This window comes from Trifolium pratense, linkage group LG2, assembly GCF_020283565.1.
Source record: "Trifolium pratense cultivar HEN17-A07 linkage group LG2, ARS_RC_1.1, whole genome shotgun sequence".
NCBI lineage: Eukaryota > Viridiplantae > Streptophyta > Magnoliopsida > Fabales > Fabaceae > Trifolium > Trifolium pratense.
In genome coordinates, this window is record NC_060060.1 from 55,447,030 (window position 1) to 55,459,106 (window position 12,077).

The following is a 12,077-nucleotide window of genomic DNA, read 5'->3' on the forward strand; positions in this document are numbered from 1 at the left end:
TATTTTTTGCAAGGGGGTAAACAGAAAAAAAATCTGTGCAGGGGGGTAAACGAAAATTTCCTTATTTTGCAGGGGGGTAAATGATCATTTACCCAAAAAAAAAAGAATGATTAAATTATTGAAATGATTATCAAATCTAGCTCTTTGATTAACCAATCATGTACTACTACTACTAGTAGTAGTGTGAATTTAATTCGTAATTTATTGACTTTCCAATATTAGTCTCACAAAGAGTAGTGATCCCATACGTAGTTGATATTTTTGGGCAAATATATCATATGCCTACCTCACAAAGTTTTCTAAAAGGATTTTAGTGCAATATTTTTATGATTTGAATTTTAACTAGAAGCCATTTTTATTAAACTTGTACTATCAAGCACATTTATCTAATTTTATAAAATATGTTAGCATAAAGCCACTTGGTATATTGGTAAGAAATTTGAGTAGTATGTATGAGGTGTTGGGTTCAATCGTCAACTCTATTGTAAATATATAAAAAAAAGATATTAGCAAGATTTCTTCTTCGAAGTACTCGATCTGATGTTAAATATAAGCAAAATTTTTTTTTTAGGTTCATTGAATAATTCTTAAGATCTTATTTAAGAGTTTCAAATTCAGTTTCATTCGGACTAACATAGCTTATTGTTGTTTTGTAAGATACTTCAACTAACAATATTCATGTTGTTATGCTAAACATTGTTTGCGGTTATCCATTGTTCGCAGTTTCGTTTAAGGCCAATCATTCTGATGTCGACTGTTATAGAAAGATTATTTGTTGCAACCGTTGGACATGAATACGTCGCCTTAGACCAGCATGCTCATTGGACCGAACAAGACACGTTAGACTTTAGTCCAGTCTAGAACATATTCGAAACAAGAATCTTTCATTTATGTTGTAATAGTTTTCATTTGACATTTGACCAAAAAAATGAAACAAAAATAGTCTTGTTGCTTGACTACATACAATATAATAATTTAAGAATTTAATACAATATTTTCCTTATAATAAGTGTGAAAACAAAGTCATTGCCATAAATAATGAAACAATAAGAATGAAAAACAGAGTTAAATTAAATGTTCCTTTGTGGTAAGGGGTGGAATAGTGAAACACATAGTTTGTGGTCTACCTGGTGCGCACATTAGTGGTAGTAGTGGAAACATGACCATGACTAAGACATTCATTTAGTACCAATCATACATACATAATATACATATACATATATATCTTATTGTGTAAAAAAAAAGAATGAAATGAAATGAAAATACTATATTTGACTCTCTGTAGCTCAACACAACCAAGCACAAAAATCCAATTACAACCACCACTCTCCATTTTCCAATAACAAAACACTCTTCCCCATTCCCTCTTTTTATATTATTATATTCATTAATATAATATAGTATACTATAAGACACTACCTTTCATTTCATTTCCATTTTATAAATATATTCTTATATTTTATCATATACTTACTATAATACAAATTGAACTATGAGTTTCTCTCTCAAAATGGAACAACACTCATTAGTTCTGCAATTTTGGTGTATCAGTCATCATCAACATATTACCAACAAGATTTAAGAGGGAACAAAAAAAAAAATATAGCTATAGCTTCTGCTTATTTCTCAAGGTAGCTTTCTAAAGGTTTGGTTCTATTTTTTTCTTTCAAACTTCCATTTTAGTTTTTTTATATTTTATTTTATGAATTTTATGAAAAAATGATTAATAATTCTAATTAGAGGAAATATATTAAGTTTTGTTGTAGTAGTAATAATTGGCAAAACCATATAGTTATGATGACATCAATAGATAGATAAATAGATAGATACTTTTGTTTTTTGTCTTTCATGTGTACAAGGTTTCTATTTGTTACAACTTTTGTTGTCAAAGAATGAAGAAAGAAAAAAAGGTTTCTATTAAGGATTTGGTTTTGTTTTCCTATTTGTGTACTAAATTTGGTCTATTGCTTTGTTTCTTAATTTGATGAAAAAAATTGTACTCTAGAGTCTAATTTATTGCGTAGGTGTTAATTAAGGAATGAGTTAGTTAATAGAAAAATGATGCCTATTTTGTCCTTTTATTTTCTGGTTTTTTGAGATTGAAATTATTATTATTACTTTTTTGATGCATTTTTCTTATCCCTTAACTGCAGTTTGCTATAGAGGTGTATTGAAGGGTGATTTAATTGGCGCGCGGATAAGTCTATCGAGTATGAATTCACCATCCGCGCAGTTTGTTTCCTCGAGAAGGATGAGTGTGTATGATCCTATTCACCAGATTAATATGTGGGGAGAAGGTTTCAAAAGTAACGGAAATTTAAGCGCATCCATACCGTTAATTGATGAGGTGGACTTGAAGTTTGATAGTAGTCAGGTAAATGTTTACAGAACTTGTGTTTTGTTTTGTTGGTAAATGCGCGAATGCTTATTCGGATTATTAACCAAATTGCGTTCATGTTGTGTATTGCTTAGTCAGAAGATGCTTCTCATGGTATACTCGGAACATCTAATAAGTATGATCAAGAAGCTAGTAGACCTATTGATAAGGTAAGACGACCATGAAAAATCGGTATTTAGTGCACATTAAGTCATTAACAGATACGATGCTTCCTAATTTCGGATATCGTACCTGTAATCGTACTCTTTTTATGTCTGTATATGGTGGAAAAAATTTCTGATATTATTAATTATGCAGATACAAAGACGGCTTGCACAAAATCGAGAGGCTGCTCGTAAGAGCCGTCTGAGGAAAAAGGTTTGAATGTTTGTTTACACATCGATGAATATGTCGGACGAGTAATTTTTAGTGTAGATATACTGATCAAGTCATTTCTGACATTGCATTACAGGCTTATGTGCAGCAGTTAGAATCAAGTCGTTTGAAGTTGGTGCAGTTGGAGCAAGAGCTTGAACGCGTAAGACAGCAGGTACGGGGAAGATGAGTTATTATTTTACGTGTAGTTACTCTTTCGGATCATGCTATGCTACCGGAATCTTTTCTTTTTCCTATCTCCATTAACATTGAGGTAACAAAATGCAGGGAATGTATATGAATGGTGGATTGGATTCGAATAATATGTGTTTTGCAGGACCTATGAATTCAGGTTGGTTTGTGTTAATGCTACTATTGCTATATATTTTTGTATTGCATTTAATTTTTTCCAATTAGCATTTGCATTGCGTTCTAAGGACACCCTAATATGTAGGAATTGCAGCCTTTGAGATGGAGTATGGACATTGGGTTGATGAGCAAAACAGGCAAATCTCGGAAATGAGAAGTGCTTTAAACTCGCATATTAGTGACATAGAGCTCAGGATTCTGGTTGATGGTATGATGAATCACTATGCTGAAATCTATCGGATGAAGTCTGCGGCTGCAAAAGCCGATGTATTTTATGTTATGTCCGGCATGTGGAAAACAACAGCTGAACGGTTTTTCTTGTGGATCGGTGGTTTTCGTCCCTCTGAGCTTCTCAAGGTGATGATGGTTCATAATGTGATTTCAACTATGGCATGAAAAATTTGTAATGTGTGTGGGAAGTCTATAACTTTATTTAATTGCAGATTCTTGGTCCAATGATTGAACCCTTGACAGAGCAGCAACGATTGGATATTGATAACCTCGGACAATCATGTCAACAAGCAGAAGATGCTCTTTCACAAGGCATGGAAAAACTCCGGCAAACACTCGCTGATAGTGTAGCAGCTGGACAATTCATTGAAGGAACGTATATTCCGCAGATGGCCACTGCAATGGAGAAGTTAGAAGCTCTTGTGTGCTTTGTGAATCAGGTATTGTACCAAGCTTTCTTGATAGCTTTTACTTCTCAATTTAATAAAACTTTCCTACAAATTTAATTGTGACTCGTGTACAACAGGCTGACCATCTTCGGCAGGAAACCTTGCAGCAAATGTCGCGAATACTTACAATCCGTCAGTCAGCTCGATGCTTACTTGCTTTAGGAGAATATTTCCAACGCCTAAGGGCTTTAAGCTCACTATGGTCTAATCGACCCCGTGAACCTGCTTAGTCTTGTAACAAGACTACAATCATGTAAACTTTGTAATACGAAACGTGATATATGATGAGTATGGTCATTTTCATTGACCGCAAGCGTCAAAACCATGTACAATGTGTGGTTTAGGCTGCTCAAATTTTTCCTGCAGTCTTGTGTTATGGAGAAGATGTGAATATGACTGCTCATTTTATGCAACATAGGAGTATGTAAATAAATTATAATTTTGGTTTAGAATATGCAATTCTGTGTGAAAGTTGGTCTTGTAAAATGCATATAATATTATAACTATAAGAGTTGTGTTTTTGAAAAATAAATAGTCTCTCATTGCGGACATAGTTTACTTTCCATTTTACATTACATTGACATATGCTTGAGTTTTTTTTTGTTTGTCAAATAGCCTAGTGACTAGACTCAGGTTCAAACCTAAGCCTGTATAAATCAACGTCCTTGCAGCTACCACCTGAATTGTACTTACGAAACGAGTTTCTATTCAATGTACCGAGGCCACATTTATTCCTATTCTTAAAATACAGCTAGTGGGACTATAGTATACTCCCTCCGGTCCTTATTATAAGAAAAATATTATTTTCTAGATTCATAGAATGTTTGATGTATCTAGTTTATAATATGGTATAGATACATAAAATATTCCATGAATCTAAAAAACAAATTTTTTCTTATAATAAGGACGAGAGGGAGTATATGAAAAATGAAACTTGTTGTAAATGGGATATAAGATTACAATGTCAATGAACTGTCTCAATCAAAAGCCTGCAGGAAAACCACCCTTTCTTGGATCACTCACTGCCACAAGCTTTCCACTACCTTTATTTCTTCCAGAATGTTCATAAGTGTCTGAAACTATAAACTGACATATTGTCCCACCAGCAAGTCCCTGAAGGACATGGCCCTTACTTCTAAGTGCTGCCCTTATATCAGCAGAAAGTTCAAAGTGGTCACCATTCACAGTTGTCCAATTCTCATAATATACCACATTAGGTATCAGCTGCACAGCTCAACAATATAGAGTTAATTTCTCATCAATGTCCAAGGAGAAACTATCAGTAGTAGATAACATTTTGAGTTTTCCTAGGTTATAATGTTGTCATTTATTACATCTGTGGTACAATTAATACTCCCTCTGGTCTCATATATAAGCAAAAATTCTTTTTCCAGGTTCATTGAATAACCGATGTATCTGGTTCATAGTATGGACCAGATACATCAGTTATATCATAGCTCTGAATCAAAATTTACGAAAGCAGACTCAAAACTAAATGCAAGCAGAATAAATGTAAGATCATATACCTGATGATAGAACCTTGGAGCAGTTACAGAAGAAAAGGGATCCAATCCTTTGACAAAGTGATTCAAAAGAACTTCTGAAGTTGCTGCAATAATCATAGCCCCTCCACTTGCACCTACCACTGCTTTCACTTCACCATTCTGCAATAACACAAAATACCTTCAACAAATGACAATAGAATTTCATAATCAATTATGAGAATAAGTTTTTTACAGTCAACTAATCACAAACGATCATTTGTATGACTTTTAAGTTCGTTATGAAAAAAGTCAAACTTTTTTAATGATCGAACGATTATGATTGACTTACAACATAAGAACTGTTTAGTCTTTATACTATCAGTGTATAAGAATTAAATTCATCTATTATTTTATAATGTGGTAGAACCTTGAGGGCAATAGTTGGTGACATGGATGATAATGGTCTTTTCCCCGGCACGATGAAATTGGCAGGAGCAGGTGGTGGAACATCCTTTGAAACATTTTTTATAGGCATGGAAAAATCATTCATCTCATTGTTCAATACTATTCCTGTACTTGATGAAAGAATCTTTGCACCAAAATATCCATTTACTGTTGTAGTCATGGAAACAGCATTTCTCTCAAAATCTATTATGCTTAAATGACTTGTACCATGATCATTTATCTGATTCCACCTATATGAAATTTGCTGCAATTAAATTGCTATATATGATTATTGTCTATGAAGCACGGACACTCATCGGATTATGTGTGTCTCAGTGTCGGACATGCGTCGGTGTCCAACACCGACACATATGATTACATTGAATTATGTCATTATCTCAAATTATTATCGGTGTCGACGTGTCAGTGTCCGTGTCTGTATCCATACTTCATAGGTTATTGTAACTAATTTGTAGTTAATTAAGTGAATGCAGAAACTTACTTGCCACCATAATGACTTGAATTATAAGTCATATTATCATTGATGTCTTTTTTCAACACTTTAGCAAACTTAGTAGAAAGCATATCTGAAAGAACTGCAGTGATGTTTACAAAATCAGGATCTCCAAGATTCATTCTCACAGCAAATACATGTTTCAATGCCTCGATTTCTCTATGGATCCCAAGTGTACCAGAAAGCCCTGAAGGAAGCTCATATTGTGCTAGAATGTTCAACAGCTGTAACATAAGGATGAGATTGGTTAAGCCCTTATTTGTCATCCGATTCAACTTTGGTTGAATCGATTGAACCATGATACAAAAGTTCCACTGGCTCGATCTCCAGTTTGATTTTTAAAACATGATATAACTATGATATATACTATTAATAAAACACAGTTCGCTTATCCACATTGTACCACGTGACAGCGTCTCCGTCTATTTTTGTATTTAGGAAAAAAGTAACTCATTACATAAAAAAGAACGCCACATATAGACTTACCAGCATCATTGGAGGGCCACCTGAAGGAGGAGGCATACCAAGGATCTTTAATCCAAGAAAATCTATAGATATAGGTTCCTTTTGTTTAACAGTGTATCTTTTGAGATCTTTCAAGGTCAATATCCCTCCAGCATTTTGAACATCTTTAACAAAATTAATGCCAATTTTTCCACCATAGAAAGCTTGTGGGCCAAACTTTGAAATTTCTCTGAGAGTCTCTGCTAGTTTCTTATTGTAACATATTTCACCTACCTTCAAGAGTTTTCCATGAGGTGCAAATACACTACTAAGACCATTGTCATGCAATATATCTGACTCTGTTGATTCCATCTGCATATGAAGGTATGGTGATATTTTAAACCCTCTAAAGGCAAGAATCTCACCTGGTTTTACAAGTCTTTCCCATGGAAGCTTTCCATATCGTTTCCATGCTTTGTGAAGACCTGCAAGTTCTCCTGGAACTCCTACTGAGAGGCCACCTGTTGCCTTCAAAGTAGTGTTGCCACCATACATATCCTGAAAAAAGTGGATGCATTATATGACAAAGAAGAGTGATTTCAACAATTTACGCCATAGCATTGAATTTTGTTCTAAAATGAATGAAAAGATAAAATTAGGTCTGAAATGAAAACCAATCTAGAACAATAAATATAAATATATTCAAGATAATTACACATGAACGAAAGGTAGACGGGCAACATGTTGCGCCGCTAAACCTTTCTGTATAATCCTTCGAAAAACTACATTCATAGACTTAGGGGATACGACATTGCTATGCATAACCCTTTGAATTCTTTTCAGAAGGTCCACAACCTCTGGTGCTAGGAAGCCAAAAGTGTCAAATGCAAATGGTATAAAAGTATATTGATTGTTAGAGCATGCCTTCTCATGTTTGGTCATTTTGCGTGAAGCAACTTTGAGGGCTGGTTCAAAAGAAATCAGATACAAAAAGTAACAGAGAACACATGATGTGTGATGACGGAGTTCTGCCAATTGTGCTTATGTCTCCGAGACTCCAAACTTCATATTATCCCTGAAAGCTTAGAGTTTACATAGTACAACTTGTGTTTAAATACTATGGTCCAATTTATAATATTATACGTGAACCCTTGTTCTTTTAATTTCTCTACACCGCGTTGTTTTTTCAAAAATGTTTGCAACCGCAATCTAGACTACAATATCAAGTGTTTTTATGTATCAGAGACAACAACGCAACTGCAATCAAGGTTGTACCAAATATCCTAACATGACAATCCGCGACCTCTATTTAAAACCTTGCTACGCCATACAATACAATACAATACAAATAAATGAAAACTATATGAAAATTAGGAATAATTATAGTCTATGATTGAAATTAGGTACCTTGGAAGCAAGAAGAGGAGCAGTTTCTCTCATATCAAAGGCCTTTGCTACCCCATTAGCTAAACTTAGAACCATAAAGGCACCACCACCAAGACCACTTGAAGCTGGACTAACTACCCCCAAACAAAGAGCAGCAGCCACAGCTGCATCCACTGCATGTCCTCCTTCACGGATAACTTCCATTCCAATCTTAGAGCATCGACGATCATCTGTCGCAACAGCTCCATGATGAGCAATGATTACTTCATTTCTTGTTTTTGTGTGATTAAGGCTTGAAGCATAGACCAAATTGGAAACAAAGAGGAGGCATGCAATGGTATGCCTTAGTAACATAGCTGCAACCATATTGATATATCAAGGCATCATCATCACAATATGTATAGAAATCATATGAATTATGAATTTCAGGTTCATTAGTGAAAATAGTAATCATAGAATAGTACAATTTTAAAGAAAAATAGTATGATAACAATAATAATATGATCAAATTATGGCAATAAAGAATAGATGAACATGTATTAGATATAAAAAATGAAATTAGTAAGATTGCAGACCTGTGTTGATAGAGAAGGGCGAGACAGAGTGTAAGCTGTGATTGCAGGCCAAGCCAAGGAGTTAGGACTTAGGACGCCAGAATGGAATGTGTGGGAACACAAAGACATTTATACTAATACTTTCCATGTCTTTAATTGTAAAGTGTATTTTAAAACTATATAGTGTCCAAATTTTTAACAAAAGGTTTTTTTTACTCATTTTTACTTATATTTTAGAGTGGAGAGAGGATTTTATTATCGTTTTTAAAGTCTAAATTAACTTACAATACTGATATTATTAGGCCTAACATCTTCACTAAGTTTTAAATCTGGGACTCATATTGTGTGTATGAGTTTCATGAAATGTTCATCACTTCGTCCAAAGACAAATTTTATACTCCATTCGGTCATTTTTATAAGGAACACTTTGAAAAAATTAAACAACCAAGGAAGCATATTTAACATATTTATTTTCATTTAACACTCTTATAAATTTAAATTTATTCCATGTATACCATTATTTAATTACTCTTTATTCAACTAATTTACTTATTTTTAAATTCTTTCTCATAATAAATAAGGGCATAAGTGAAATTGAACATTTAAAACGTTTGAAAATTGGTCAAAGTTTCTTATAAAAAGACCAATTTTTTTTTCTCCAAAGTGTTCCTTATAAATGCACAAAAAGATATATTAATAGCAGCATGCACTAAATAAACACATTAAATGAATGATATAAATGCACATTTTTTAAAAATTGTTGATATTAGTATTTGAATATTTATACATCAAAATTTTAGTAATCGTAATGTTCGAAACAGAGAGAATCTCTATTTTTTTTAATACATGTGAAAATGTTTAAGGATGCATTTATGTTGAGATGGCCGTATTATTAATTTAGAAAAATAGTGAGTAATTCATCTCTTCAGTGAACTAAAAATTTGCATATCATAAGAAAAATATTTGTATTTGTTTAAATTTTCAATGATTGATTTTATAGATGCCACTGAAAATACGCTAACTCAAAATACAAGTGAAACAGTTATTTTCAAATATGGCATACATTAATACATTAATTAATAATAACTAATACTGGGTATGCCCTTAATAATTACTAGTAGTTAATTTGTACCAAAAAAACACATGCCCTTTGGTGCATTTGACAACATGAGATGAGAGGACAAAAACTCTGCCCTTTTTCTGGTCCAAAACATCTCTGTCCATGAAGAGGTAAAAATTCCTAAGTAGTCCTCTCAGCGTTCAAAAGCGACCATATAGTTAGTTTGAATACATTTTTTATCTATACCAATTTTCAGTTGGTTTAGTGGTGATTAACGCTGAACTTGGTAAAGAGGACCGTGGTTCGATGCCCCGCAACTACGATCGGGAGGGGGCTGGAACAACTTGATGTCAGAATTGACCCCCGAACCAAATTCAACTGGTGGTGAAAGCAGAAAAAAAAAATATACATTTTTGATCTCCACCGTTCATTGTTAATCAGACAGTTCATAATGATAAGTGCATTAACGCAGTTTCAGTATGTAATCCACTTCCAAAATCAATATCATACTCCCGTCCCGTATAACATAATAGGTAAACTATAAAATGGTGTAGACTCAAACACTTAATAACTAGCATACAATTTTAACGCTCTTGCTAAAATATGAACGACAAAATATGCTAATCTTCTTACAAAACTTATCATAAAATTTGGATACCGTTTTAAAAGTGACTTACGAGCATTAATAATTGTCAATTTCGTTACCATTACTAGAAGTGTACATGAAACACTTGTTGGATCTTAGTGATGAAACACATGAGCTCATCTTTCTATTTTTCAACCCTCGAAATTCATCACGGCTTATACACATGTTATGATTCACTGAATAGAAGAGAGTGGATGGTCCCATTTCCATTCTTAGTCTACTCCTCTTTTGGACTTGTTGCGTTATGTTTTAGAATTTTTGGGAGTGCCGGAGTGGGAGGGAAACTAAGAACATGTAAAAGAACATGCCAGCTGGACCACATACTACAGATAGCTTCTCTTCCCCACCCTCGTTACTTTTTTTCTCCCGAAAATCTAATTTTACCTTTGAAAAAAATTCGAAACGCGTTTTCCCAAGTTTTTTTAATTCAAATTCAAAAAATTCAGAAATTCCAAAGTTTTTTTGAAAGAAAAAAAATAGAAAAACGTGTTTGAAATTTTTATTGAGGTACAAAAAAGAAAATCCGAGGAAAAAAAAACGTAAGGTGGGAAGAGAAGCTATCCATACTACGACACAAGTATTTTGTTCGGACCCATGACAAATTTTAAAATTTAAGAACTTATCTATTATTGTGTTTGTTTTTTCACTAAAAAGTTACTATTAAAGTCATATTATAAACCGATCAAATCAAGAGCAATAATATAGATGAACAAAATAGAAGAAAAAAAAATAGTCTGAGTTATTCACCATAAAAGAGGCCAATTAATCTTCTATATATTTGGTGAGAAGATAATCATTTATATAGTTGATGATAAGTTTTATTTGACGGTGACTTTATAGAAAGAAGATAATCATCTATATAGTTGATCAGAAGTTTTATTTGAGATTGGCTTTGTAGAAAGATCTGTTTTATCTCATTTAATATATTCTTATTTGAATTGATGTGATATTATCTTCTTCAAATTTCTTGTATGTGTAGAATCATAAACCTCAACAAAATCATATTGTCAACCTTCTTGATGTAGTGCTACAACTTCCACACCTAATTGGAGGATATTGTTGTATTTCTAAGATACAAATTATATGTTTAACTTTGTTCAAATATTTTTGATTTTATTGATATTGGACAAGAATGAAATACCATAACATATATAATTAGCAAACTACAATAGTGTTCTCAACTGACCTAAAATATGATACTTCAAGACTAATCCAAAAACTCATCATTTTCTTGAGATATGAAATCATTTTTGTTCACATCTAGTGACATCACAATTATTCTACACACTATTGAATTGTCTTCTTTAAGGAGATCGAAATTATGAAAAAATCAAGTTTCAAATGACCTTTTTTCAATTACAATTAAATTAAACGGTGAACCATAGTTTCAAACTCATTTTCACATATTGGCAAGAGTTTCCTGACTTCCAGGAACTCCTGCAACGTTCTGCACCTTTTGTTTCGAGCACAAGGCTTCACAAGTCAAGTAACAAATCCCATTACTGAAGTTATTCCCGCCCAAATGCTCCAATAGAGCTTCCCACCTTCCAAAACCTAGTGAAAACTTGTTTTATAGGTTGATTTGAAGGGGGATTGCTCTTATCTTGACTCGATGCTTGGTCACTAGCAGACTTGTCACTCTGCGGATCCGTAGACCTAGGGAATGTGAAATTTGAATTTACTGGTGTAGAAAAACCACGCGGTTTCACGTAGTACTATATCATGACCGTTCAATCACGATTCA

The 12,077-nt window shown here is 33.3% G+C and overlaps 2 protein-coding genes across 5 annotated transcripts; one reads left to right on the forward strand and one right to left on the reverse strand.

The window, feature by feature from the left end:
- Positions 1-1,250: 1,250 nt before the first annotated feature.
- Positions 1,251-4,350, forward strand: LOC123903975 (transcription factor TGA1-like). 3 transcript variants are annotated; one of them, XM_045953667.1, is made up of 9 exons: positions 1,251-1,631; positions 2,154-2,374; positions 2,473-2,547; positions 2,696-2,755; positions 2,850-2,927; positions 3,041-3,104; positions 3,216-3,478; positions 3,565-3,792; positions 3,879-4,350. In XM_045953667.1, the coding sequence occupies exons 2-9, from the start codon at positions 2,213-2,215 to the stop codon at positions 4,029-4,031; spliced, it is 1,083 nt and encodes a 360-aa protein (XP_045809623.1). In that variant the 5' UTR covers positions 1,251-1,631; positions 2,154-2,212; the 3' UTR covers positions 4,032-4,350. The 3 variants fall into 3 exon arrangements, with proteins under 3 accessions (XP_045809623.1, XP_045809622.1, XP_045809621.1); XM_045953666.1 differs by having other exon boundaries at positions 1,252-1,645; positions 3,207-3,478; XM_045953665.1 differs by having other exon boundaries at positions 1,252-1,631; positions 3,207-3,478.
- LOC123903973 (glutathione hydrolase 1-like) lies at positions 4,319-8,775 on the reverse strand. Of its 2 annotated transcripts, XM_045953664.1 has the most exons (7): positions 8,649-8,775; positions 8,095-8,429; positions 6,730-7,245; positions 6,232-6,467; positions 5,713-5,980; positions 5,328-5,465; positions 4,319-5,025 (listed from the first exon to the last, which is right to left on the reverse strand). In XM_045953664.1, the coding sequence occupies exons 2-7, from the start codon at positions 8,425-8,427 to the stop codon at positions 4,783-4,785; spliced, it is 1,734 nt and encodes a 577-aa protein (XP_045809620.1). In that variant the 5' UTR covers positions 8,428-8,429; positions 8,649-8,775; the 3' UTR covers positions 4,319-4,782. The 2 variants fall into 2 exon arrangements, with proteins under 2 accessions (XP_045809620.1, XP_045809618.1); XM_045953662.1 differs by lacking the exon at positions 8,649-8,775 and having other exon boundaries at positions 8,095-8,439.
- Positions 8,776-12,077: the final 3,302 nt, after the last annotated feature.